The 24,033-nt window shown below is 34.1% G+C and overlaps 2 protein-coding genes across 2 annotated transcripts; one reads left to right on the forward strand and one right to left on the reverse strand.

Moving 5' to 3' along the window:
• The first annotated feature begins 506 nt into the window (after positions 1–506).
• Positions 507–11,902, forward strand: LOC148301983 (acyl-CoA Delta-9 desaturase-like). Its single transcript, XM_088272350.1, has 6 exons — positions 507–747; positions 5,111–5,241; positions 7,301–7,506; positions 8,638–8,823; positions 10,076–10,271; positions 11,469–11,902. Exons 1-6 carry the CDS (start codon positions 507–509, stop codon positions 11,553–11,555), a joined length of 1,047 nt encoding a protein of 348 aa, XP_088128476.1. The 3' UTR covers positions 11,556–11,902.
• Positions 11,903–12,050: 148 nt separating this feature from the next.
• On the reverse strand, positions 12,051–23,922 carry LOC148301984 (uncharacterized). Its single transcript, XM_088272368.1, has 6 exons — positions 23,779–23,922; positions 19,919–20,087; positions 17,663–18,647; positions 16,156–16,361; positions 14,137–14,339; positions 12,051–12,322 (listed from the first exon to the last, which is right to left on the reverse strand). The coding sequence occupies exons 1-6, from the start codon at positions 23,836–23,838 to the stop codon at positions 12,143–12,145; spliced, it is 1,803 nt and encodes a 600-aa protein (XP_088128494.1). The 5' UTR covers positions 23,839–23,922; the 3' UTR covers positions 12,051–12,142.
• Between the last annotated feature and the right edge of the window lie 111 nt (positions 23,923–24,033).

The following is a 24,033-nucleotide window of genomic DNA, read 5'->3' on the forward strand; positions in this document are numbered from 1 at the left end:
AATAATAATTTCTTTTCAAATACTGTATATCTATTGTGGAACTGGTGTGTTTTTTTATGTGGTCCGGAAAGTGTTAAAAATATTATTGTGTTGAATTTTTACTAATGCAGTGACACACTTATCTAAATACAAAATGCAGCAAATAGATTATTTAAACAATCAATATCCATACATCAATAAACAATAGCTGCTCTAGTTTAGATATTTTGTTCATTTTAACAATGGGAAAAATAAAATGCTTAGCAGTTATAAATACTTGGAATTTATTTTGAATATTCAGTTAGTTATGCACTTATAATAAGAAGTTACTTTAATTGTTAATATTCAAATTTTAATTAAATAAAAATAATTTTGGGAAAATTTGAAAGTGAATAAAGTGTTTTTTTTTTTGTTAAATTTCTTTCCCAAGGAGAGTATAAAAAAAAACAATGGCATTCCGATTTATTGAGAAGGAAGATGTAGAAATTATTACAAAAAATGAATTAGAAAGCACTCTAAGTGTAAAAATGAACGAATTTAAAAATAAAAAAAATAAGCCCAAAGTTACCATTACTAAGGATGAAAATGATGTCAACGTTGACAAGAATTTCACCTCGGTAGACCCTTTTAAAAACTGTGGCACAGATCCAAATTTCAAAAGGGAAATCGTATGGAAAAACGCAATAGGTTTTTTGATATTGCACTTAGCTGCTGTTTACGGACTTTATTTGGCATTTTTCCAAGCCAAATTGATTACATCGGCATTCGGTAAGTATGTTTTTATACAGTGGAACCTCTCATTCTTAATAATTAATATTGTAAGTTAAAAAATAAACTTTTTCTTCTAATAATAAATAAATATTTTATTGTTCATTATTGAAACGCTTTATTTTAAGTTTTTTTTAAGGAAAGTTGCTCCTTTTTTTGCCTATTGCTTATTGATTTAGAGATTAGTGATTTAGATTTATTGATTTAGAGATATTAAGGGCAAGTCCCTCATTCACGACATTCACTTGTAAGCCGGGAACTTCCATCCCAATCAAAACAAAAAATGTTCCCCTTAACGAGCAAGACTCTGGAACGAATAATGATCATTATGAGAGGTTCCACAGTACCTATATTTAAAAAAGATTTTGATTCAGTTTTACCCTTGTTTTGATAGGCTATGTAGCGGTCTGGGTGTGTGTGATATATTTTTCATAACTTCCATACCTACCTGATGAAAAAGTTAACCTACCTGCAGAAAAACCTTAATAAAAAAGATATAACAGATTGATTAAATAAATAAAATAAACATTTTGAGTGTGTCCATATACTTGTTCACAAAATCGGGATTATTTCCAATTATAGGAGTTATTTTCATATTATTTTTTGACATCTCATCAAAGATGAAGAAGAATATGGATGTCTGGGCATTTACGGGGCTGACAACCATCATAGGCTGGTTTAAGCCTTCACCTTAACCAATAGATTTTTTTTTTTTTTTTTTAGATGGGAATTGCATTTATTATTTACCTTGCTTATTATGTACAAGGTTTATAGATCATTTAGTGGATTTTTGTTTCTTCTAGCTAATTAAATATGTTTTTATTTGAATCTGTGTTGGGAACAGGAGGGATCATCTAGTGTGGGTCAAATAGGAACTTCTCTGCATTTGCTCATTGCTGGGAGGAAACCACGTAAAACTCCTCAGGAGAAGGCGGACTGTTGACTGTCATCAGCAGACCTTCCATTCCACTAGAAGAGGGTTCGGCATTTTGTGTCCTACTTTGGTTTATGTTACCAATGTCCTTCACTATTTTTATCATGTATGATACTACCTCTTGTGACAATTCCTTATGAACTATCACGGATTCGATGTTGGATAGATCCTCACCCAGGCTCCTGCAACGCGCCTCCAGCTGTTGTCTTTCAAAGCTGAAAAGGGGGCAAAGCATCAACAGGTGAGGGACATCTTGAGGTGTCTCATCATCACACGTACAGCTGTCGATCTCGGAGATCTTGAAACGATGTAGGTAGCTCATGAACCCACCGTGACCCGTAAGGATTTGAGTGAGCTCAAAGCCAGGTTTCTGCAGTCTCCTGAAATCAAAGGCATGGAAAATGGTTGGTAAGAACATTTTGGTTACCTTTCCGGTGGTTTCGTTCAAATAACGATCGTTCCAGAGTTGGAGGGTCCTGCTTCTAATTTTCCTTTTGGCAAAACTTAGCGGGAAGTTGGCATAGTCAGGGGCAGTCTTCTTGAGTGTTGCCTCCCGGGCCTTTTCATCCGCCTTTTCGTTCCCTAGGATACCGCAGTGACCCCTTATCCAGCCGATATACACATTCTGGTGTCTGCATCTTAACTTTTGAATATCTGTTCTGATGTCCATGACAATAGGGTTGATCGAATTTCGGTCCGCTATTGCGTGGACGCCAGATTTACAGTCTGTCAGGATCGTTATCTGCTTCCATCTGTTGGGGGGTTTTTTCAAAACATAAAACAAGGCTTCTTTGATCGCATAAAGTTCCGCCTGGAACACAGAACAGAAGTCGTCGAGTTTCAACTTCCTCGAAGGCAGCTCTCTCACGCCATCGAAGGGTACAAAAGCTGCACCTACTTTGCCGTTCAAGAGACTACCATCGGTGAAGATCCTCAACTCTTCCTGCAATGTCCCAGGTAGAGTCTGGTCATCGTACCCGTGATCTATGGAAAGTCGTTCAGCTGGATGAGGGAGGGAGAAGTAGTCTCCGACTCCCTGGTAGAATCTGTCTTCCGGCAGGTCCTGCAAGATAAGGCTTTTCTTGACTGCGTATGCCTCAGCAAGCTCCCTAATCCTCAGATCGAGTGGCATAAATCCACTTAAAACCTGAGCTGAAACAAGGGAGATTGTCCTGTATCCTTTGCATGACCTGATAGCAATATGTCTTTGCATGGAGTCCAGTTTCTTTCTGATGACTTTCTTGCGAACCGCTTCCACCCACACGCTTGAGGCATATGTTATCAGAGGTTCTACAGCGCCTATATATATTTGCTGCATAACTTCCGGTGACGCTCCCCATGTCGGTTTGGCGGCTCTCAAGAGTTTGTTCGTGATGCCAGCTGCTTTTTTGCAAACGTTGTCAACGTGTTTAGACCAATTTAGGTTGCGGTCTATGGTGAGGCCCAAAACCTTGAAATGGTCTACGAATTGCAACCGGACTCCGTTCATGTATATTTCCGGCTGGCGGTCCTTTCGTCTGGTAATAAACATCGCGTTCGTTTTATCTTCTGCAAAATGGAGTTTGGCCTTAATTCCCCATGTAGTGATGGTTTTCAGGGCGTTATCCATCATTATCTCGAGATCCGTCGTGCTGTCGGCCACAGCCGTCAAGAGAAGGTCGTCCGCGAATGCCCTCAGTTCTACCCCCTGGCCCAAGTCTTTCTGGAGTACATCATCCAAGATGTAGTTCCAGAAGCTCGGTCCGCAGGAAGATCCCTGAACGCATCCTTTGGTCGTGACCTTCTCGAGAGTTGCATCAAAATGTGACAACACGACTTTCCTCTGTTGATGATAACTTTTTACCAGCAAGAACAAGTTCCTAGGACACTTTTTACTGCTAAGTTGGCACATTAAAAATGGCCACCAGGCATTATCGAAAGCTCCCCGTATGTCAAGCGATTAACCAATAGATGTCTAGTGTGACCTGTGCTTAACCAATAGATGTCTCTAGTGAAGTTCTAGTGATTCAAGAACAATGTTTCAAAATTGAATCATATACATAGAATTTACAAGAATTTGGGTAGGGTTGTCAATTATGGGTAAAATTGGTGAATGTTACACTGTGTAAAGTGATCACTGTGTAAACCAGCCTATGACGGTCGTCAGCCCTGTAAATGCCCAGACTTCCATATTCTTCTTCATCTTTGATGAGATATAAAAAAAAAAGAAAATAAATAACAGATCTTAAAATAATTTCTTTTAACAATATTAATATTATTTATTATATCGGACACTGGATTATTCACCCTATGGATGAGATGTCAACCTTACCGGTGCATACATATTCTTCCGCATGGAAAGATCTTACACCATTGCATATATACAGGTTTCAAGACCTAACACATTGACCGCCAACTACAATATAACTCGTAGATTGCGTTCTTTGCTAGGACACCGACTAGGAATCGTCTCGTACTGTGTTTACTAACCATATTCCTGTAGCTATGATAAAATTTGTTGTATATCAGTGCTAATATGGATAGATGGCTTCTGGGAAATTAAGATCGTTCTGTGTTTATGTGATGCAGTGCTTTATGATCCATAGGGTGCTGATGAGGGGTAGTAGAAGAATAATAAGTTAAAATAAAACATTACATATTCCACGTTATTGAATATAAGATGTATTTCCTAATATAAAATTTAAATAAGAGAATATCTCATTGCATCGCCATGAATCATTGTTTACAGTAACAGAAGAATATTATATCTTCATTTTTAATCTTTAATAATAAGGAAATAAGGAATGCAAGGCTGAGATAAGCATTATTGATAAAATTAAGAAAGGTGTGTTGAGATGGTTTGGACATGTGGAACGTATGAGTGAAGAAAAAACGGTTAAACAAATTTATGAGGCGAATGTAATTGGAAAAAGAATCAGAGGAAGACCGAGGAAAACTTGGCAAAATCAAGTATGTCAATACTTAAAAGCAGCCGGGTCAGGAGTCGTAATAATCGTCGGGTATGTATGAGGAGATTCATGAATGTGGAACAGGCGAAGAATGTTTACAAAGACAGAGTGATGTGGCGTTCGATTTTCTCTGCCTATCCCTGCAGAGAAGGGACGTGATGGTTAGTTAGTTTTACTTAGTGAAATTGAAATTTTCAATCAAACGAAAGGTTGTATGTATAGTACAAAATTAGTTTAAAAACTTTTGTTAATGGATTCATTATAAAGAGGGTCCGTCGATTACCAAGGGTAGATAATTCGTTTTCTAAGTAGTCTTTTGTAACTGGCATGAAAATACCTGATCTTTATGCACTTTGCATAGCTGAATTCTAAAACGAAAGCAAAAAAATGTGTTTTTTATTTATGGCTTATTTATCTTTAAAAAAAATATATTTCTCCTTTATCACATTGAGTATTTATGTGTATGTGTGTATGTTTTTAGGTGCATTTCTAGTATTCGCAACAGGAAAGGGAATTACAATTGGAGCCCATAGATATTTTACACACAAAAGTTTCAAAGCCAATCGTCAGTTGCATGCTTTACTGCTCGCTCTTTCAACGGTGGCCGGAGAGGTAAACTATACATTTAAACAATATTTATTCACAATATTTTGAGTATGTCCAAATACTTGTTCACAAATCTGGATTATCTCCAATTACTGGAGTTATGTTCATATTATTGTATTTCATATATCGCTCACTCCTTTCCACAACGTCATTTATCAAAAATTGTCATTAAATATTTTTGAAATGGAGAAAAAATACTCAGATTTTACCTAAAAAGATCTGTTGCACAGTAAAAAGTTCAATAACTGGCTTGATATTTATTTTTTAATATATTTGATTATATTTTAAAACTTTAAAAACGATCTCCTGAAAAATCAAGTTTTTTGATAGATGATGTTGTTGAAAGGAGTGAGCGATATGTGATAATAATCCAGGATTCGCAGGACTCACATACAAATGAAAGAGTTTCTGCTCAATAAAAAGCTTCTTTCATCTCACCATTAGATGTCTCTAGTGAAATTATAGTGTTTAAAGCACTATGATTCAATATTGAACCATATATGTATATTTACAGTTCCGAGAATATGAGTAGTGTGTTTGTCAATCATGGGTAGATTTGGTAAATGTTACATGTAAGTGAAGTGATCACTTAAACCAGGCTATGACAGTCATAAGCTCCATAAATGCCCAGACTTCCATATTCTTCTTCATCTATCTTGAGATGTCAAAAAATAATATCAAAAATATTTATTTACAAATATCGTAGTCGTACAGGAGAAAGTGACCAACTACCAAAACATAAAATGTTCAAGAGGGCCATTTAAGTCACTATTGCTTGGCATGAAAATAAACACCAATGCAGTTAGTCATTTTTAACTAGTCAATATATTATACTTCCAAGTTTAAAATTCTTTGGAATTTTTTCAGGGCAATATTAAGCTAGTAAGATATTAAATAGTCAATGATCACGTTTTTGTAAAACAATGCACTTGGTCACTTTCTCCTGTATGACTACGATATGTATGTGTATATAAGATGCTTAGGTAGGTCAGACTGGGGTACTGTCAGGGCTGGCAATACTGCGCTGCTACTGACTGGCAACTCATACCTTGGCAGTTTAAAGCTCTTTCACACTGGCTCTCTTGTAGGGCAGTCTCATAATTGCATCGCAAATTAAAATAAAGAACATTAACTGAACTAGATGATGGTGTGGTTTAAAAATATCTTTACCATAACAGTATTTAGTATGTGTATTAGAGTAGAAATGAAATAAATTGATCAGGCCATATTTGTCATTATGTATTATAGATATAATACAGTGAAACCTGGATGTAGCAAACCTCTATATAATCAATTCCTTAAATTAACATTTTTTATTGAACTAGCCATTGCATTCAATGAAAAATATACCACTACGAGCAAAAACCTTCATATAACCAAAGAAAGTTTATGTTTTTGTCAAATGCAATTTTAGTATTTAAATAATGTATACCTACAGTAGTAATATAAAACTGAACATACTACTTAGTAGTTTGTATATAAATATTTCAATTACGATATGTTTTCTCTATCACAGAATTTGTTTTATAAAGGTCAGCAATTTTTTATTTGGTTCAATCTTTAACGGCAAAGTGAAACTCAATATAAATACAACAAATCCCTCAATAAACCAAATTTTTCAAAACCCTTCGATATTCAAATATAAAAATAAAACCACTTTATGTGTTTAGTAATGTAAATATGACTAGTTTTAAGAATTACAGATATTCTCATCAGCATTTGAAAATAACTTATACCCTTATGGTTTGGTATATTGAGGTTGCAAAGTATAATTGTGGAGGTCCTCCTGCAATATTGCACAAAAAATCATTTTAATGCAAATCTGTTCTGCAAATGTTAAATGCAATGCTGTTTACTGTATTCTTTCAAAATCTTAATTAAAGATGCGACAAAACGTGACCAATCATGTGTTAAACCAATACGAAATCATTTAATCTCACCAAAATGTATAAATTTTACAAGCTAGAATTCCTGATTACTTAAAACCATTTAAAATGGAAATGTAACGTCTTAGTGAGGACCTCCACAATTGTTTTGTATGTAGCAAGTCTTCCCATATTCCCAGAACTGCCTCTGGGTGTGGGTGAGGGACCACCGACAGCACCACAGATATTCCGACACTGATGCCGACCCTCACAATGCCAACCGAGGGTTCTTCTTCGCTCACATCGGCTGGCTGATGAGCAAAAAGCATCCACTGGTCATACAAGCAGGAAAGACGATAGACATGTCAGACTTGGAGGCTGATCCCCTTATTATGATGCAGAAGAAGTAAGATATAATATATTCTTCATTCTTCGTGAATCTTTTAAAAAATATTTATTAGTTGCCTTAGAAAATTATCCTTGCCTATTGTGTACCTTGCCAATTGTGTAAGTATCTAGTCTGCCTCCGTGGTGTAGTGGTTAGTGTGTTTAGCTACCGTTTTGGAGGTCCAAGGGATTCGATAGTGAAAATAAGTATTAGTGATTTTTACATTCTTATATATATTTTAGTCCGCCTTGGTAATGTAATGATCACCACGCTCGGCTACCGTTCTGGAGGTCCCGGGTTCAATTCCCAAAGTGGATAAAATAAACATAACTGCTTTTTTCACTGTAGTATTTATTCAATATTACCATGGAGCGGAGGGCTGATCACCTTTCCTTCATTTTTAAACGATCAAGATAACACTGCGGTTATATGACGCAAACTATATTTGGGAAGTAGGTTTTCTAGGAATGGAAAGATTGATAAAGATATATAGAGGAGAATGAACACTAGGAATAGAGTGAATGGCACACTGAAATAAGTACCATAATAAAATACTATGATAAAAAATATATAATTCCGTACTTAAATAAAAATACAAAATACGCATGTACACATATTACATATCGCTCACTCCTTTCAAGAACGTCATAAATCAAAAACCGTCAATTTTCAGTTATGTATGTTTTCGAAATGCCCAGAAAATGAACTATATCCCAGCAAAAGAGGCATATTTTAAACTTAATATTTACCCGCTACGACACAGAAAGTGTTGTTTTTGCATTTTGAAGAAAAGGTATTGTTTAATTATTTTTTTAAATATACTAAATATTTTTCAAATGGAGAAAAAACCTTCAGGTTCTACCAAAAAAGATCTATTGCACAGTAAAAAGTTTAATAAGTGGCTTGATATTTATTTTTAACACATTGTATTATATTTTTAAACATTAAAAACGTTCTCCTGAATAATCAAGTTTTTTTATTTATGACGTTCTTGAAAGGAGTGCGCGATATGTGTTTTTTTATATTAAAAAACAGTACCATCAGTTTTAGTTTTTATGTGTTAAGAAAAGACTTAAAATTCCTCTACTGTTCGTGTCATAACTTCAATCTATAATTTGTCTGCATCTAATTATAAATTTTCTGTTCCAGATATTACAAGACATGGTATTTGGTACTAGCCTTATTTCTGCCGACGTATATCCCGGTCCTACTGTGGAATGAGTCAGTTTGGATATCCTTTATGGTCTGTTATATTACAAGAACAGTATTAGTACTTAATATCACATGGACGGTTAATAGCATCGCACACTTTTTTGGGAACAAACCTTACGACAAGTAAGTTAATTGAAATATATAAATAAAACACTTGTATATTACTTACAGTTTATTAATATCAACACTACTAGTTTTGAGGACTCTAAAGTAACTATATCGCTCACTCCTATCAACAACGTCAAATATCAAAAATCTTGATTTTTTAGGAGATCGTTTTTACAGTTTAAAAATATAATGAAATGTATTAAAAATAAATACTAAGCCACTTATTGAACTTTTTATTATGCAACAGATCTTTTTAGGTAAAACCTGAAGGTTTTTCTCCATTCGGAAAATATTTAGTTTATTTAAAAAAATAATTAAACAATACCTTTTCTTCAAAATGCAAAAACCACACTTTTTGCCCTGTAGCGGGTGAATATAGTAAATTTTCTGGGCATTCGGAAAACATATACAACTTAAAATTGTCGATTTTTGATATATGACGTTGTTGAAAGAAGTGAGCGATATGTTCTCATCAAAAGGTGATGATTCAAACTATTTGCATCAACAGGTTTACACGTCTTTGTCATGCGATAAAATACTACTTTTAACAAGTGTTTAGTCGTGTTTTTATTGATTCGGCATTAACTTGGAAAAACATGATGATTTGAATATTAAAATAAAATACTTGTTTATGACCACTTTTGAGTTACTTACCTTTCGTGTGGCTTGAGTTTTAGTTGGAATTTTGAGTTTATTTATGTAAATACAACTAATTTTAGGATCTATAGATTTTATAATTAACAGGTGAAAATAAAACCTCTGTTTGTACTGATATTTTGTGGTGGAACTGCATTTTACATAATAAAACAACAACTCTTTTCCACATGTGTTTCATTTGACAAGACTAGTCTGATGATGCCGGTAACAACAAACCTAGTTATTGGTCAAAAAATAAATGTGGAAAAAATAATTTATTTGTTGTTTTAATATGTTTACAAATTGTTTGTATTCAAACCTGTCAATGAGAACATTTTTAGTTCTCAAAACTAGTCATGTTTACATTAATAATCACAATACTGGTCTAATACAAGTATTAAATTAATATTATTTTACTTCTCCCAACATCATATAACAAAAAAATTTAACCTATTTTTGGAAACAATGGACTGATCAAGTTAAGGCTGCAGCAGGCACCTCGGTGGTTGGAGCTCTGCATGCAGCACAGTCAAGGGATAACTGGAGAAGAGCCGAGTCAAGGTCACAACCCTCAGTAATGAGGAGTAAGAGAGAAGAATAATTTTTTAACTGAAAAATACTTTTTTTCCAGAAATATAGTTCCAGTTGAATCTCTATTTGTGTCAGCGATAACTGTTGGGGAAGGTTGGCACAATTACCATCACTGTTTTCCGTGGGATTACAAAGCTGCGGAGCTTGGGATTAGTTTCAATTTTTCCGCATCTATCATCCGGTGGTTTGTAAGGAACGGCTGGGCTTCTAATCTCAAAGAGGCTACCCAAGAAATGGTAAGGATAATATATCCACAATATTTTATTCATTAAATACTGAAAGAAAGGTCTTCTTCTGTTCGTGTCATGTCCCCCTGACGTCGACTATCATTTGAGAGTAATTGTGTTGCCTAGTTTCAAAATCCGCCAGATCCTTGTAAGTAGATTTTACAAAAGATGCTAAATTCTCTGGGTTATCTTTAGATAAAATATTATGAAATTCAGAATTTTCTCATTTGCTAAAAAAATCATTCAGTATTTAAAAAAAAACACAAGATGACAATGACGTCATCTTAATTTTTGACCTATCCCCGCTCTCTGATTGACTGATATGGGTCAGAAGGCAAGTTCCATGAATATAGCGGAATTTGAAATACAACGCTGTTTTTAATTATTTTTTAGCAAGGTTTTTTTTAAGTATATAATTATTTTAAACAATAAAATCCACAATTGGCATTCCGATAGAGTATATATTTGAAAATCTTATGAATTGGATCTGGCGGATTTCGAAAGTAGGCGACATATTTGTCCTTGTTCTGGGCACCTCGAAACAGCGTCTCAACGGTCCTGATCCCCGACTAATGTCATATATTCCGGAGCCAGGAGATCTTTCTTCTGCCCACACCTCGTTGAACCTCTATTTCGCCTTTAATACTCCCTTTAGAATTATTTGTATCAAGATTTTATTGATATCTCATCATGGATCTTCTACTAGTACTACATACTACTTCTATCACACCGTTTCCCTACAGGGGTAGCTAGAGAAGATGGAACACTACACTCTTCTGTCTTAACGTAAGCTCCTAGCTTCTTTCAAGTCCATACATCTAGTCATACATGCCTTCCGATTAAGTAAACTCTTAACACCTCCATATTTTAGGTTCTGATTGATCTGGTCATGTAAAATTTTTTCAGCCCTCTTCGTTCTGTTCTCCCGTTCACATTTTCTAAATACTTTCTTAGTCATTTACTCGTTTTCCATTTGCATCATATGTCCAAACCACATTAAAGAATTTATCTTTTATCTTTTATTTTTTTTCAATTATCTCTTGTTCAGCCTTACATTCCTTTCTAATATCTTCATTTTTAATTTTGTCATATAACAATTTTCCGTACTATCATCTGAGGGAGTGTATTTAAATAACATTCACTCTGCTTTCATCCTTCCTTTGCGCTCGTGTGTGTGTGTTATTATTGTGCAATATTTTGTTTTAGGTATACACCCGTGCAATAAGAACGGGAGATGGAAGCCATTATATGAATTCCGTCGTAGAAAATGCAAAGAAGTCGAAATCTTCTTGAAAATTTTACAAGAAAAAGTATCATCCTGGAATGGGAATTGGGGTATTTAATGGATTTAATATTACTCGAGACAACCTAAATTTGAGAGAAGGGAGAAACTGTTAGTAGAAGAGCATTTCACACCATCGGTCCTGCAACAGCAAAGACATGCTAGCCAAATTTAGTGCGCTGGTAAAATCACTTTACCCATGGCATATTGTTGTAGCCGATCTACCGAATCTATCAACTAATTTGTCTGGAATGCACAGTTCTTTTAGATACTCTGAAGCCACAGTATGCATTCATTTATACATTAGTAGACACAGTTTATACTCTACCCTTTCGAGAAAGCATAACCAGTGCAGTTGGTAAAGTAGTGAAGTAATATGACTGATTTTAGAACTTCCAAAAATCAATTCTCGCAACATTCAATACTGATTAGAGTCGAGTCATTTTATTTTATTTTTAAGCATGTATGATTTTACCATCAATTAAATAAAAATGCCATTTTAAAAAGACTTTTTTTATTTTATTATAATCCTTTTTCAATTGTATTTACTTAAAATAAAAATGTACCCACCCGCCACCAAAAACATTAAAATTATTAATTAGATTTTGATGCACATTTGACCTCCAATGGTGCTGTCCAGAATCCAGGGGAGGTGGTCGTAAACCCTTACGAAGAGAGAACTATCCGAAGTACCGCAAACTTTTGTATGAGATACGATACCAATGACCTCACTGGACCCATCCTTGGAAAGGTGATGGACTCCTGTTCCGGGGAGAGCCTGAAAAATACAAATCATTATCGAACTGAATCAGCGGACATAATATTTTCTATCAATATTTTTACGACTATCTCTGTAACATAGTACCTCCATTATTGGGAACTCTATTACAGTAAAACCCTGCTTAACGCCACCCCTATTTATGATGTTTCACTATAACGCTGTTTAAATAGCGCGGACAGTGAATTATCCAAGAAATAAAAAATGGATTGGGGTATTTCCTAATATTTTTTTGGAGTGTCGACTCCCTATCCGATTATACCGTTTTGGTCATATGCAAGGTGTGTGCATTAACCCTTATCTTCACCCAACAGTGCATAGGGCACTGTATTATATTGACATAATATTATATTGTATATAGTATTATATTGTTATCTTGATCGTTACGTACATGAAGGCAAAGTGATAACTTTTGCGCTTTGGGCATCAGTCCATGGTAATATTAAATGAATATTAGAGTGTAAATCGAGTGTAAAGTGTCTGTGTAATCGGAGCGCATGTATGACTAGATGTATGGATGTGAAGGAGGCAATGAGTGTATGTCAGGAAAGAAGAGTATGGCGCTCCATCTTATGTATTTATTTTCACCCCCCTTGAGAATTGAACCCGGGACCTCCACCACGGTATCTAAACATGCTCACCATTACACCACGGAAGCAGACAGAATAATAAGTATATATATATATATATATATATATATAGTACTATATTACTGTTTTGTTGTTTGAAACGCATAAGGTTTTGTATATAAAATTTCAATAATTGAACACTGCGTATAAAAATATCTGAAAATGCAAGGGAGTATGTCAAAGGAGTGCAAAAAAGACAATGTATTTCAAGTATTGTATCTGGAAAATAAACCCCATTAGCGCTGATTCGTTTAGCGCAAGGGTGGCCAACCCGAGGCCCGCAGTCAAATATGACAAATATTGTTTTTTTAAATATCGGGTCCTTTAAAATGTATTTAAAATCATATTTAAGTTATTAAAACCAATAATTTTTCTGTAATTGCACGAAATGCATAAACATACTCTGGTGATTTATATTTCCCGTGCATAACTTGTGGTTCGTTGCTTTGGAGAACTCGCAGTCTGCTTGCAGCGAAATAGATTTAGAAAGTTAATAATAATAATAAAACCCTTATCCGCACCCCAATGGTGCATAGGGCACTGTGGCATATAAACGCAGTGTTATCTTGATCGTTTACACATGAAGGATAGGTGATCAGCCCTCCGCTTCAGGTACCAGTCCAGGGTAATATTGAATAAATATGACAGTGAAAAAATCACTTATATTTATATTACACCACGGAGGCGGACAGAAAGTTAAGTAATTAAAATAGAACCTCAAATCTCGCACTGAGTGGCCATTAAAAAATAGGTTTTATTCAAAATAAAAGTGGTAATATTGTTTCATTTATGTGTCCTAATTTAAAAATTATTGTTAAAATTGATAAAAATGTTTATTACTATACAATTTTTTTTTGATGGTTCAATATGTGTTTTCTTCTCACATCTAGTTGTAGCAACGTTTTTTTTTCACAATTATCCTGCTTGTACTTTCTGATTACCTCTGCATTCAAATTATTAATAATATTTACAAAAAAATCAATAAGTATGAAATTCATTATAATTTTTTTTTAATTATTTATGTCTATACGCCCTACGGCCCTTAAGAAAATTTTAGGTCATCGATCAATTTGGGTTGGCCAGGCCTTGTTTTGCGCATCATTTTGCTGGCACAGATTATCGCACTAAGCAAAATATTACTGTAGTTTGTTCATTTATTTTTCTAATGCAGTCAATGTTTCTTACCCCGCACACGTCTTTAGATCCTTGCACATCCAAGCATGTTTTGTCTTCGGTGACCAAGTTAGGTGATGTAATGGACTTGGTACAAGTTTCAAAGGACTGGAGGGGCAGAACCACTTCTTTTGGCGTACAAAGAGGTCCTGATGTACGATCGCCTTCGTAGGAAGCTACTGTAGCCTCTAGAAGAGCAACAGCGCTTGGAATTACTGAAAATAAATGTAATTTGGCATTTGCACATTGAAAGCTCCCAGAAGCATCTTGGCTTCCTGACAGACCTGTCTTGCAAAGCAATTTTATTTTACGAACTAAGTTGGGAAAATTATTTTTAAAATTATTCAGATTTTATTCTGAATAATTGATAAGCTTACAATGTCCCAATAAATACAAATTATAATTTATATTTGAAGCACTAACTTTGTGATTTTCCATTTTATAATTAAAATGTAACTTTGTTTTAAAATCTCTATAAATATTTTATTATAACTTAATTATAATGTCTACCGGTTTTGAAGCTAACAGCTTCTCTATCAAGACTGATTAATACTATCATTATGTATTAATCAGTGATTATAGTATGTACATATCGCTCACTCCTTTCAAGAAGGTCATAAATCAAAAATCGTCGATTTTGAGTTGTGCATGTTTTCGTAATGCCCAGAAAATGTACTACATCCCAGCAAAAGAGGCAAATTTTTAACTTAATATTTACCCGCTACAGGGCAGAAAGTGTTATTTTTGCATTTTGAAGAAAAGGTATTGTTTAATTATTTTTTAAATTTACTAAATATTTTTCAATTGGAGAAAAAATATTCAGGTTTTACCTAAAAAGATCTGTTGCACAGTAAAAAGTTAAATAAGTGGCTTGATATTTATTTTTAATGCTTTGTATTTTATGTTTGAACTTTGAAAACGTTCTCCTGAAAAATCAAGTATTTTGATTTATGACGTTCTTGAAAGGAGCGAGCGATATTACATGTTAATCAGTCTTGATAAAGTAGCTTTTAGCTTCGAAACCGGTAGACATTATAATTAAGTTTTAATAAATGAGTATAGGGATTTTAAAACAAAGTTACATTTTAATTATAAAATACAAATTAGTTACACCATCATCAAGTTTCTAGAAGTACCCCAGTGTAGACAGCGAAAGGGATTTGTAGTTAGTTGACCGATACACAGACGCCTCGACAGCCGTGACCAGCAGACAGGTATGGTACAGTGCCAAGGCATTTGGCAGCTGGTCAAAGAATTTATTCAATTTATTAGATTTATGTTTACCATTAACATTTCTTGGTGGAACTGCATTTATAAACATATAATACAAAGCAATAAAATACAAACTATTTATGTATTGAGTAAAATAATTTACAACATTTTGAGTGTGTCCAAATACTTGTTCACAAAATCTGGATTATCTCCAATTACAGGAGTTATTTTCATATTATTTTTTAACATCTCATCAAAGATGAAGAAGAATATGGAAGTCTGGGCATTTATCTAATATAAGAGTTTCTGCTTAATAAAGCTTCTTTACATCTCACCAATAGATGTCTCTATTGAAGTTCTAGTGATTCAAGAACAAGGTTTCTAAATTGGTTCATATATATAGAGCTTCCAAGAATTTGAGTAGTGTGGTTGTCAATAATGGGTAGAATTGGTGAATGTTACACGTGTGTAAAGTGATCACTTAAACCAGCCTATGACGGTCGTCAGCCCCGTAAATGCCCAGACTTCCATATTCTTCTTCATCTTTGATGAGATGTTAAAAAATAATATCAGTAAAATAATAACTAGGTACTTTTCTCCACATGAATTTAATTTTGACTGGGTTTCGTCATAACCGACATCATCAGACTCGTGATGATGTCGGTTACAACGAAGCCCAGTTGCTGGTCAAAATAAAATTCTTATGGAAAAAATTACATGGTTGTTATTTTTTTCTATAAAATGCAGTTCCACCGAGCAATATCAGTATAAAACTTAAAACAAACTATTTAAAAAAAATGATGAAACATAAATTCTTACACAGCGGGGGGAGGCAAGCAGGAAGCAGGTCTTTTCCAATCATGACGTTATTTGAGAGGGTGAGAATCGCCAGGTCGTGAGCTTGAGTCTCAGGATCAAACTGTGGGTTTTTCAGGATTTGTGAGACTGTCATATTCAAGCCTTTAGAATCAGCGGAACAGCGGTCTTTTTGCCCTATCGTTACCAGGACATCGGATCCAGAAACTCTAAAAACAAAAATTAAAAAACACATTTTAAACTTAATGTGTGTTTTGTATGTACTACTACTACTACCATCACGCCGCTTCCCCGCAGGGGATGGGCAGAGAGGATGGAATGCCACACTCTTATGTCCTGACATACACTCCTCATTCCTTCACATTCATACAGATGTATTATTAGGGCATGTATGACTAGATGTCATACATGCCCTCATATGACTAGATGTCATACATGCCCTCCGATTACGCAGGCTTTTGACACCGCCAGATTTTAGGTTCTGATTGATCTGATTGTGCCAAATCTTATTCGGTCGTCCTCGTTCTGTTTTCCCTCTCACATTCGCCACATTTATTTTCTTAGTCATTCTCTCGTTATCCATTCGCTACACATGTCCATACCACCGCAAAGAACTCTTCCTAATCTTTTCAATTATTCCTCGTTCAGCCTTACATTCCTTTCTTATATCTTCGTTTTTAATTCTGTCAAACAATGATTTTCCACACAATCGTCTGAGGGAGCGCATTTCAACAGCATTCACTCTGCTTTCATCTTTCCTTTGCCAGCTCCTTCAGATGTCAAAATTATAACTTATGATAGTCAAAATTACGATAAAACAATCCGTCATATATAATTAAGAATCATCTCACATATCACAAGGGAGCAAAGCACACAAATCACTATTGGCATACTTGTTGGAAATTTATATAGAACTAAAATATCCAAAACACAGAACCACATCAAACAAAACCTATCACATGCCGCTTTTGGTCAAAAGAACTCTGATTAGTATGTAAAGTTGAACAACCTGCCTCCATTATCTATAAAATCATTAAAAATAGAAACTTAATATAAAAGAACCATTGGAAGTAGGTTGATATGAAATAGCATCATTCGGCTATGTCGTATTTTATTGCATATTATAAACGTTTTTTCTTCATATTTATAATAATTTTAAAAATAAATATTGTAAAATGTGCCCTCAGCACGAAAAAACTCTGTAAAGGCACATTATTGTAATTTGTAATTATGTGAATGATGAAATAAAAATAATTATATAAACAAATATGTATAAAATTATGTAAACATTAGTTAGGAGTATTATTTGAAGTAGGCTAGAATAAATTATTTGGGATGACTGCACTTCACAACCGATGGAAATTCACATTTGATGGAAAACCCAAATTGCCAAAAAAATATGTTTTTAATATAGAATTAGAACAATAAACACTTTTAACATTATATACACCATAATCACTATATTTTTCTCAAAAAATGTAAAAATTTTTTGCAATAATGGATTGGTTACCTCAAAAATGGTGTTGCTGCTGTTAAAACATGTCGGTCAGATATCAACACACCATCAGCAACTGGAGCTCCATCCACAAAAATATTGACAAGCGAGGGAAACTTGTTAATGTCAGCTTTCTCATCACGAGCATAATATCTTCTAAAACTCCCCTCCATATTTCTACCTTTGTTTCCACTAAGTATGTTACTGAGCAGTCCTAAAAGTCCACTCACTGAGGATACTCCAAACATGTGTGTATTCCCAATAGTGTTGGTCATTCCCAAATTAGCCAAGAGCCCGGGAAGTCCACCGATGGGTCCTGCCGGGATCCCTCCACCGATTCCCAGATTTCCCAAAATTCCAGCCAGACCTCCGGTGTTTGTAGTCAGGATAGGAATACCAGTTCCAAGGCCGAGGTTTCCCAGTAATGATGAGATAGGATTTGTCCCGCTTCCAAAGTTCAGACCGCTCAAAAGGTTTGTGCCAAAAATGCCCGTTCCGCTGCCTTTGTTCGGGAGTAGACTGCTCAAAAAATTGCTACCGGTATTTGTGCCTGTTCCAGATCCTAATAAGATACTCAAAAGACCTCCGTTGCCCCCAAGGCTACCTAAATTGAATCCGTTCAACGGGATTAATCCGAGAATCCCTGATCCGGGAGTTCCTGAACTGGAACCACTGTTTATCAAGTTTCCTAGTAAACCGTTCCCTAGCAGGCCTCCTCCGAGTAGGGTCCCTCCTCCGTACAAGTTGCTTCCTGACTCGCTTGTAACACCTCCGGTCCCGAGAACTGATCCGATTTGGCCACTGCTTAGTATTCCTCCACTCAAGAGATCGCCTCCCCTATCTGAGTTGGCTAGAGCCTCCTCATGCGCTACTTGTTGGTTTATGGTGTTGATCAGCTGGTTCCTCAACAGCAGTTCTTGCAAATTAATCGGTATGATTCCAACCGGGGCAACATTACTAAACCCGTCACTTTTTCCTTCTACCGCGTGCTCCTGAGATTCTAAAATAAAGAAAATATTTATTGGCATTACTATAACAGCTGATATGATAACATTATTATGCATACTATTAACACACTAAGGACGGGAAAGATAATTCCCGTTCGTTCGATTGATGCTTAAGGACGGGAAGGGTATTTTTACCTTCTGCGCCAGCCTCATTTCAAAGTCAGAAAAGAAAGATTTTTGTTTTTGTTTTTTTATGAATATTATCCAGAAATGTCTTTGTTAAAGTCTAAACTATATGTACACAACTATCAAATCCCATGGCCAGCGGTCCGCAGGCTTAAAAAACACTGTCTTAAAACATTGTTGTCGGAAAGTGTTTTTGATCAACCCCGACCCTAGTTAGTATACTAATTAGGGTCGTATACTAATCACAAGTAACCACAAACCCATCCACGATCTGTACAATGTTTTTTTGGCATGTTGCGCTGTACTAAAAGTAAGCAAATAGAACGCTTATAAGCGTCTGCCACTCTCTACCAACAGTATGCAAAAGACGCTTTTAATCATTTCCCACAAACAATGTGTTAATAAAGTAACTATCACACCACTTTTCCGCAGGGGTAGGCAGAGAAAATAGAATGCCATACCACACTGTCTTTGCAAACATTCTTCTACTCTCACACATTTATATATCTCCTCATACAAACAAGGCGATTATTCCAACTTATGACCAGTCTATGTCTAAGTAATTAAAGTATTTGATCATGCCATGCTTACTCAGTCTTCACCTGCTTCTATTTCCAACTTAATCTCTTGTTTGAATAAAAAAAAAGATATTTCAATTAGTTACATTCAAATTTGTTTTTATTTTTAAATAATATTTCTCAGTCTTTATGCACATATTATTTTATTTTGCATCTGAAATCTCTAAATTTTGAAGCCTTTATTATAATTTTGATATTTAAAATTATGACATATTAAAACCTGACTTGGAAATGAAGCAAATTTAATAAACTTTATAAAATAAAACAACTTTGTTTTAACCACTTTTAACAGTGGTTAAAACAAAGTTGTTTTATTATAAAAAAAAATTCAAATGTGCCACAAAGTATCTGCGAAAAACATTCAAGAAATGAATTTTAATAAATTGTAATTTTATTACTTTGGTTTTTCAGAAGTCAGAATTTTGAACAGCTTCCATAATATTGATCTATTTATTTACTTGACTCTTAAGTATTATTCAATATGTAGTAAGAAGGCACATCTTTTTTAAATAAATTAAATAATAAAAATTAATTTAAAAAGTAATTATAGTTGTATTTACGGCAAGGAGCAGCCACAACGAGAATAAGCGCCGGTTGTTGCGGATTGACTCCATTTTGTCCAATGAGACTTCCACCTTGAGCTTGGAGATTCAATTGGTTCAGGTTGGTGAGTGGAATGCTCTTAGCATTCAAGTTGGCTGATGAAGGTAGTGGTGGTATGGGATCACCCTGAAATTAATAAAATTTAAATAAATAAAAATATTAAACAAAAAAAATATATTTTATTTATTGTTTCGGCATTAACTTTGTGGTACGACATGTTACAATGATTAAAGAAAACACTTCGTTTTTTACCACTTGTGTTTTATTATAGACTACATGTTTCAGAAGTTAAACTTCCATCATTCAGGTCTGTATAATAACTAAAATATAAAATATAAAATTGTTCTATAAATAAGGAGAGGGGAAAGTAAGGGGAAGGGGTTAGTCAAGGGATGGAGTTTGAAAACAAAGGAAAAATGGAAAGCAATATTAAATCTTATTTATAGAACAATTTTATATTTTATATTTTAGTTATTATACAGACCTGAATGATGGAAGTTCAACTTCTGAAACATGTAGTCTATAATAAAACTCAAGTGGTAAAAAACGAAGTGTTTTCTTTAATCATTTAAAAAAATATATATTTGAGAATTGGGTTATTTTATATTTTTATTTATTTATTCACTATTTTATTTAAGTTTTATAAATTGAACACTCTCCTTATCGTTCATCATTCACTTTTTATTTTGAATTTTTTTATTTTATTATTTATTATTATTTTATTTTGTATATTGCTCTTCTCAACTTGTACATCTTATAACTGTTTATGTTTTTTCCTTTTTATTTTTTACTTTGGCTCTTAATTAAGTCTGCCTATTAATCTTCTTAACTTTCGCTATATTTTATTCTTGCTTTTTACTTTTAACTCATTTACCATTTCGCTCACTCCTTTCAAGAACGTCATAAATCAAAAAACTTGATCAGGAGAACGTTTTTAAAGTTAAAAATATAATACAATTTATTAAAAATAAATATCAAGCCACTTATTGAACTTTTTACTGTGCAACAGATCTTTTAAGGTAAAACCTGAATGTTTTTTCTCCTTTTGAAAAATATTTAGAATATTAAAAAAAATTATTAAACAATACCTTTTCTTCAAAATTCAAAAACAACACTTTCTGCCCTGTAGCAGGTAAATATTAAGTTAAAAATATGCCTCTTTTGCTGGGATATAGTACATTTTCTGGGCATTCTGAAAACATGCACAACTGAAAATTGACGATTTTTGATTTATGACGTTCTTGAAAGGAGTGAGCGATTTGTGGAATTTTGTAATTGGAATGTTACAATTACCTGTTTTATTTGTTATTTATTATTGTAAATGTATAATATTTATGTTAATGTTCTGTTAAATTTCTAGATAAATAAATATTTTTATTTTTATTTTTAAGAAACAACACGCAAAGCCCTTACTTTAAGGGGCTTGTCTGCAGGTAGGATAATAAGGTTAGGGAAGGTTGTGAAAAATACATCACAAACACCCAGACCAATTGGAAATAAATATTTTTTTAATTCAATTTTTTAATTCATTTAAATTGGCGGAAAATTATCCCGCGACGCCATTTTCGCAGTCGAGTATCTACCCAACTACGCCACGGCGCCTGTAATACCACTTAAAAGAGTGTTATTACCATACAACAAAGTCAATAATGTAATTTTTTGACATCTCATCAAAGATGAAGAAGAATATGGAAGTCTGGGCATTTACGGGGCTGACGACCGTCATAGGCTGGTTTAAGTGATCACTTTACACACGTGTAACCTTCACCAATTCTACCCATTATTGACAGCCACACTACTCAAATTCTTGGAAGTTCTATATATATGAACCAATTTAGAAACCTTGTTCTTGAATCACTAGAACTTCACTAGAGACATCTATCGGTGAGATGTAAAGAAGCTTTTTACTAAGCATAAACTCTTATATTAGTATGTGAGATCCGAATCCTGGATTATAATCACACACATGAGAAACGCCAGAAAATACCATTTTCATTTTTATTATTAAGCTTATAATTTGACAAAATCTGTAGTGATTCAAGAACAAGGTTTCTAAATTGGTTCATATATATAGAACTTCCAAGAATTTGAGTAGTGTGGTTGTCAATAATGGGTAGAATTGGTGAATGTTACACGTGTGTAAAGTGATCACTTAAACCAGCCTATGACGGTCGTCAGCCCCGTAAATGCCCAGACTTCCATATTCTTCTTCATCTTTGATGAGATGTCAAAAAATTATATGAAAATAACTCTTGTATTTGGAGATAATCCAGATTTTGTGAACAAGTATTTGGACACACTCAAAATGTTGTAAGTCAATAATGGTTTTAATATACAAAATGTATTTTATATTGTTTTAAAGATGCACGTAAGTTGGCGATAATTAAGACATTTTTAATTTTAAATACATTTGTTATATGGAAATATGATACTTAAACATTTTTCTGTCTTATAACGGTCATAATTTATTCAAATTAAACCATAAATGAATTATTCTAATACCGTTATTTCGCGGTGCGCCTAATAAATAGCAATCTGCTTAGCAATTTACGGTATCATCAACAGAGCAGCAGTGATTGATATGCAGAACTTTATAATTTTAAAATATCTAATGTATTTAATTGATTTAACAATATGTATAGTAAAATTATAATAAAAAATAAACGAATTTATAAGACAAGTTTATTGATATAGGTATGTCAAATACTTGAAAGCGGCCGGGTCAGGAGTCGTAATAATCGTCGGGTATGTATGAGGAGATGCATGAATGTAGAAGAGGCAAAGAATGTTTGCAAAGACAGAGTGGTGTGGCGTTCGATTCTCTCTGCCTACCCCTGCGGGGAAGCGGCGTGATGGTTAGTTAGTTAGTTAGTTAGGAAAACTGCACATAAAAATTGATCAGCTTGTATTTTTTTCTTTAGTTCTCAAAATTAGTAATACAGGTACCAGGTGTTTAAAAAATCAATAAATATTATAATTATTAATCAATTTATAAAAACTCGTTATTTTTTATTATTATTTAAATTGGAGTATGATATTAACAATTTTCATTATTTCAAAATGACATATAGATAAAAAAACATTAAGACTCATGCGATAAATCGCAACTTAATTTTCTCCAAACTGTAATATTTGGCGTAATTTTTTTTAAATCACCGTTTTTGGAAAGGAAAAAATTGTTTTTCTTCGAAATAATTATAAAGTTTTGAAAAGAAAATATTTATTGAAAGGCTGGAAGTAAAAAAAAACGTAAAAAGATATTTTTAAATACATGTATATTCTAAAAAATCTAAAAAAATATTCTATAAAAAATCAAGCGCAGAGAGACATCTAGCCCTCAGCGTGGCCGAATGCCTTCTATTATAATTTATCAACCCCTGCCTGCGATCAAAATGGTGTAAAGAGCACCGCATCGAATCAACCCAGTGTTTGGCGTACTTGATCAAAAGTAATAATAATAAAACCCTTATCCGCACCCCAATGGTGCATAGGGCACTGCGTCATATAAACGCAGTGTTATCTTGATCGTTTACACATGAAGGAAAGGTGATCAGCCCTCCGCTTCAGGTACCAGTCCAGGGTAATATTGAATAAATATGACAGTCATCAATCAATCAATCACTTATATTTATTTTACCCCCCTTGGGAATCGAACCCGGGACCTCCAGAACGTTAGCCGAGCGTGCTGACCATTACACTACGGAGGCGGACAAAAGTAATGTAATTTAATTTACGACTATTTCTGAATCGTAAAAAACTAGCTTTAAACTGTATTTAAATGATACACGCAAATATAAGTACTTCCAAATCTACTCACATAGGCCATTTGAAGTGCTGCAAGGACGAAGAAAGCTTTTCCCATCATTTTGCGTTCCATGGTACTTGGAAGGAGAATGGAAGAGAACTGATCCTTGGAGGAGAAATTGAGGGCCACGAACCACGAAAGGGTCCTTCCGAAAACTGGTTTGCACTTTGCCCAGGCGAGTGCAAATAAAAATACAACTGCATTTGATTGAGTATGTAGATTTGATTACATTTCACGTTCAGGTACATACAAATACAACTGGTTGAA

Source organism: Brachycentrus maculatus, unplaced genomic scaffold (genome assembly GCF_059751285.1).
Source record: "Brachycentrus maculatus isolate JH-2025_06_01 unplaced genomic scaffold, ASM5975128v1 h1tg000495l, whole genome shotgun sequence".
Lineage (NCBI taxonomy): Eukaryota > Metazoa > Arthropoda > Insecta > Trichoptera > Brachycentridae > Brachycentrus > Brachycentrus maculatus.

Bases quoted from the DNA above. Each gene is read 5' to 3' on its own strand.
- LOC148301983 (XM_088272350.1), top strand. From the start codon at position 507: ATGAACGAATTTAAAAATAAAAAAAATAAGCCCAAAGTTACCATTACT. The intron at 748-5,110 runs GTAAGTATGTTT...GTATGTTTTTAG, and splicing joins ATTGATTACATCGGCATTCG to GTGCATTTCTAGTATTCGCA. The intron at 5,242-7,300 runs GTAAACTATACA...CCATATTCCCAG, and splicing joins TTTCAACGGTGGCCGGAGAG to AACTGCCTCTGGGTGTGGGT.
- LOC148301984 (XM_088272368.1), bottom strand. From the start codon at position 23,838: ATGGAACGCAAAATGATGGGAAAAGCTTTCTTCGTCCTTGCAGCACTT. The intron at 18,648-19,918 runs GTAAATACAACT...TCTTTATTTTAG, and splicing joins CGTTGTGGCTGCTCCTTGCC to AATCTCAGGAGCACGCGGTA. The intron at 12,323-14,136 runs GTAAGAAACATT...TGTATTTTTCAG, and splicing joins GATCTAAAGACGTGTGCGGG to GCTCTCCCCGGAACAGGAGT.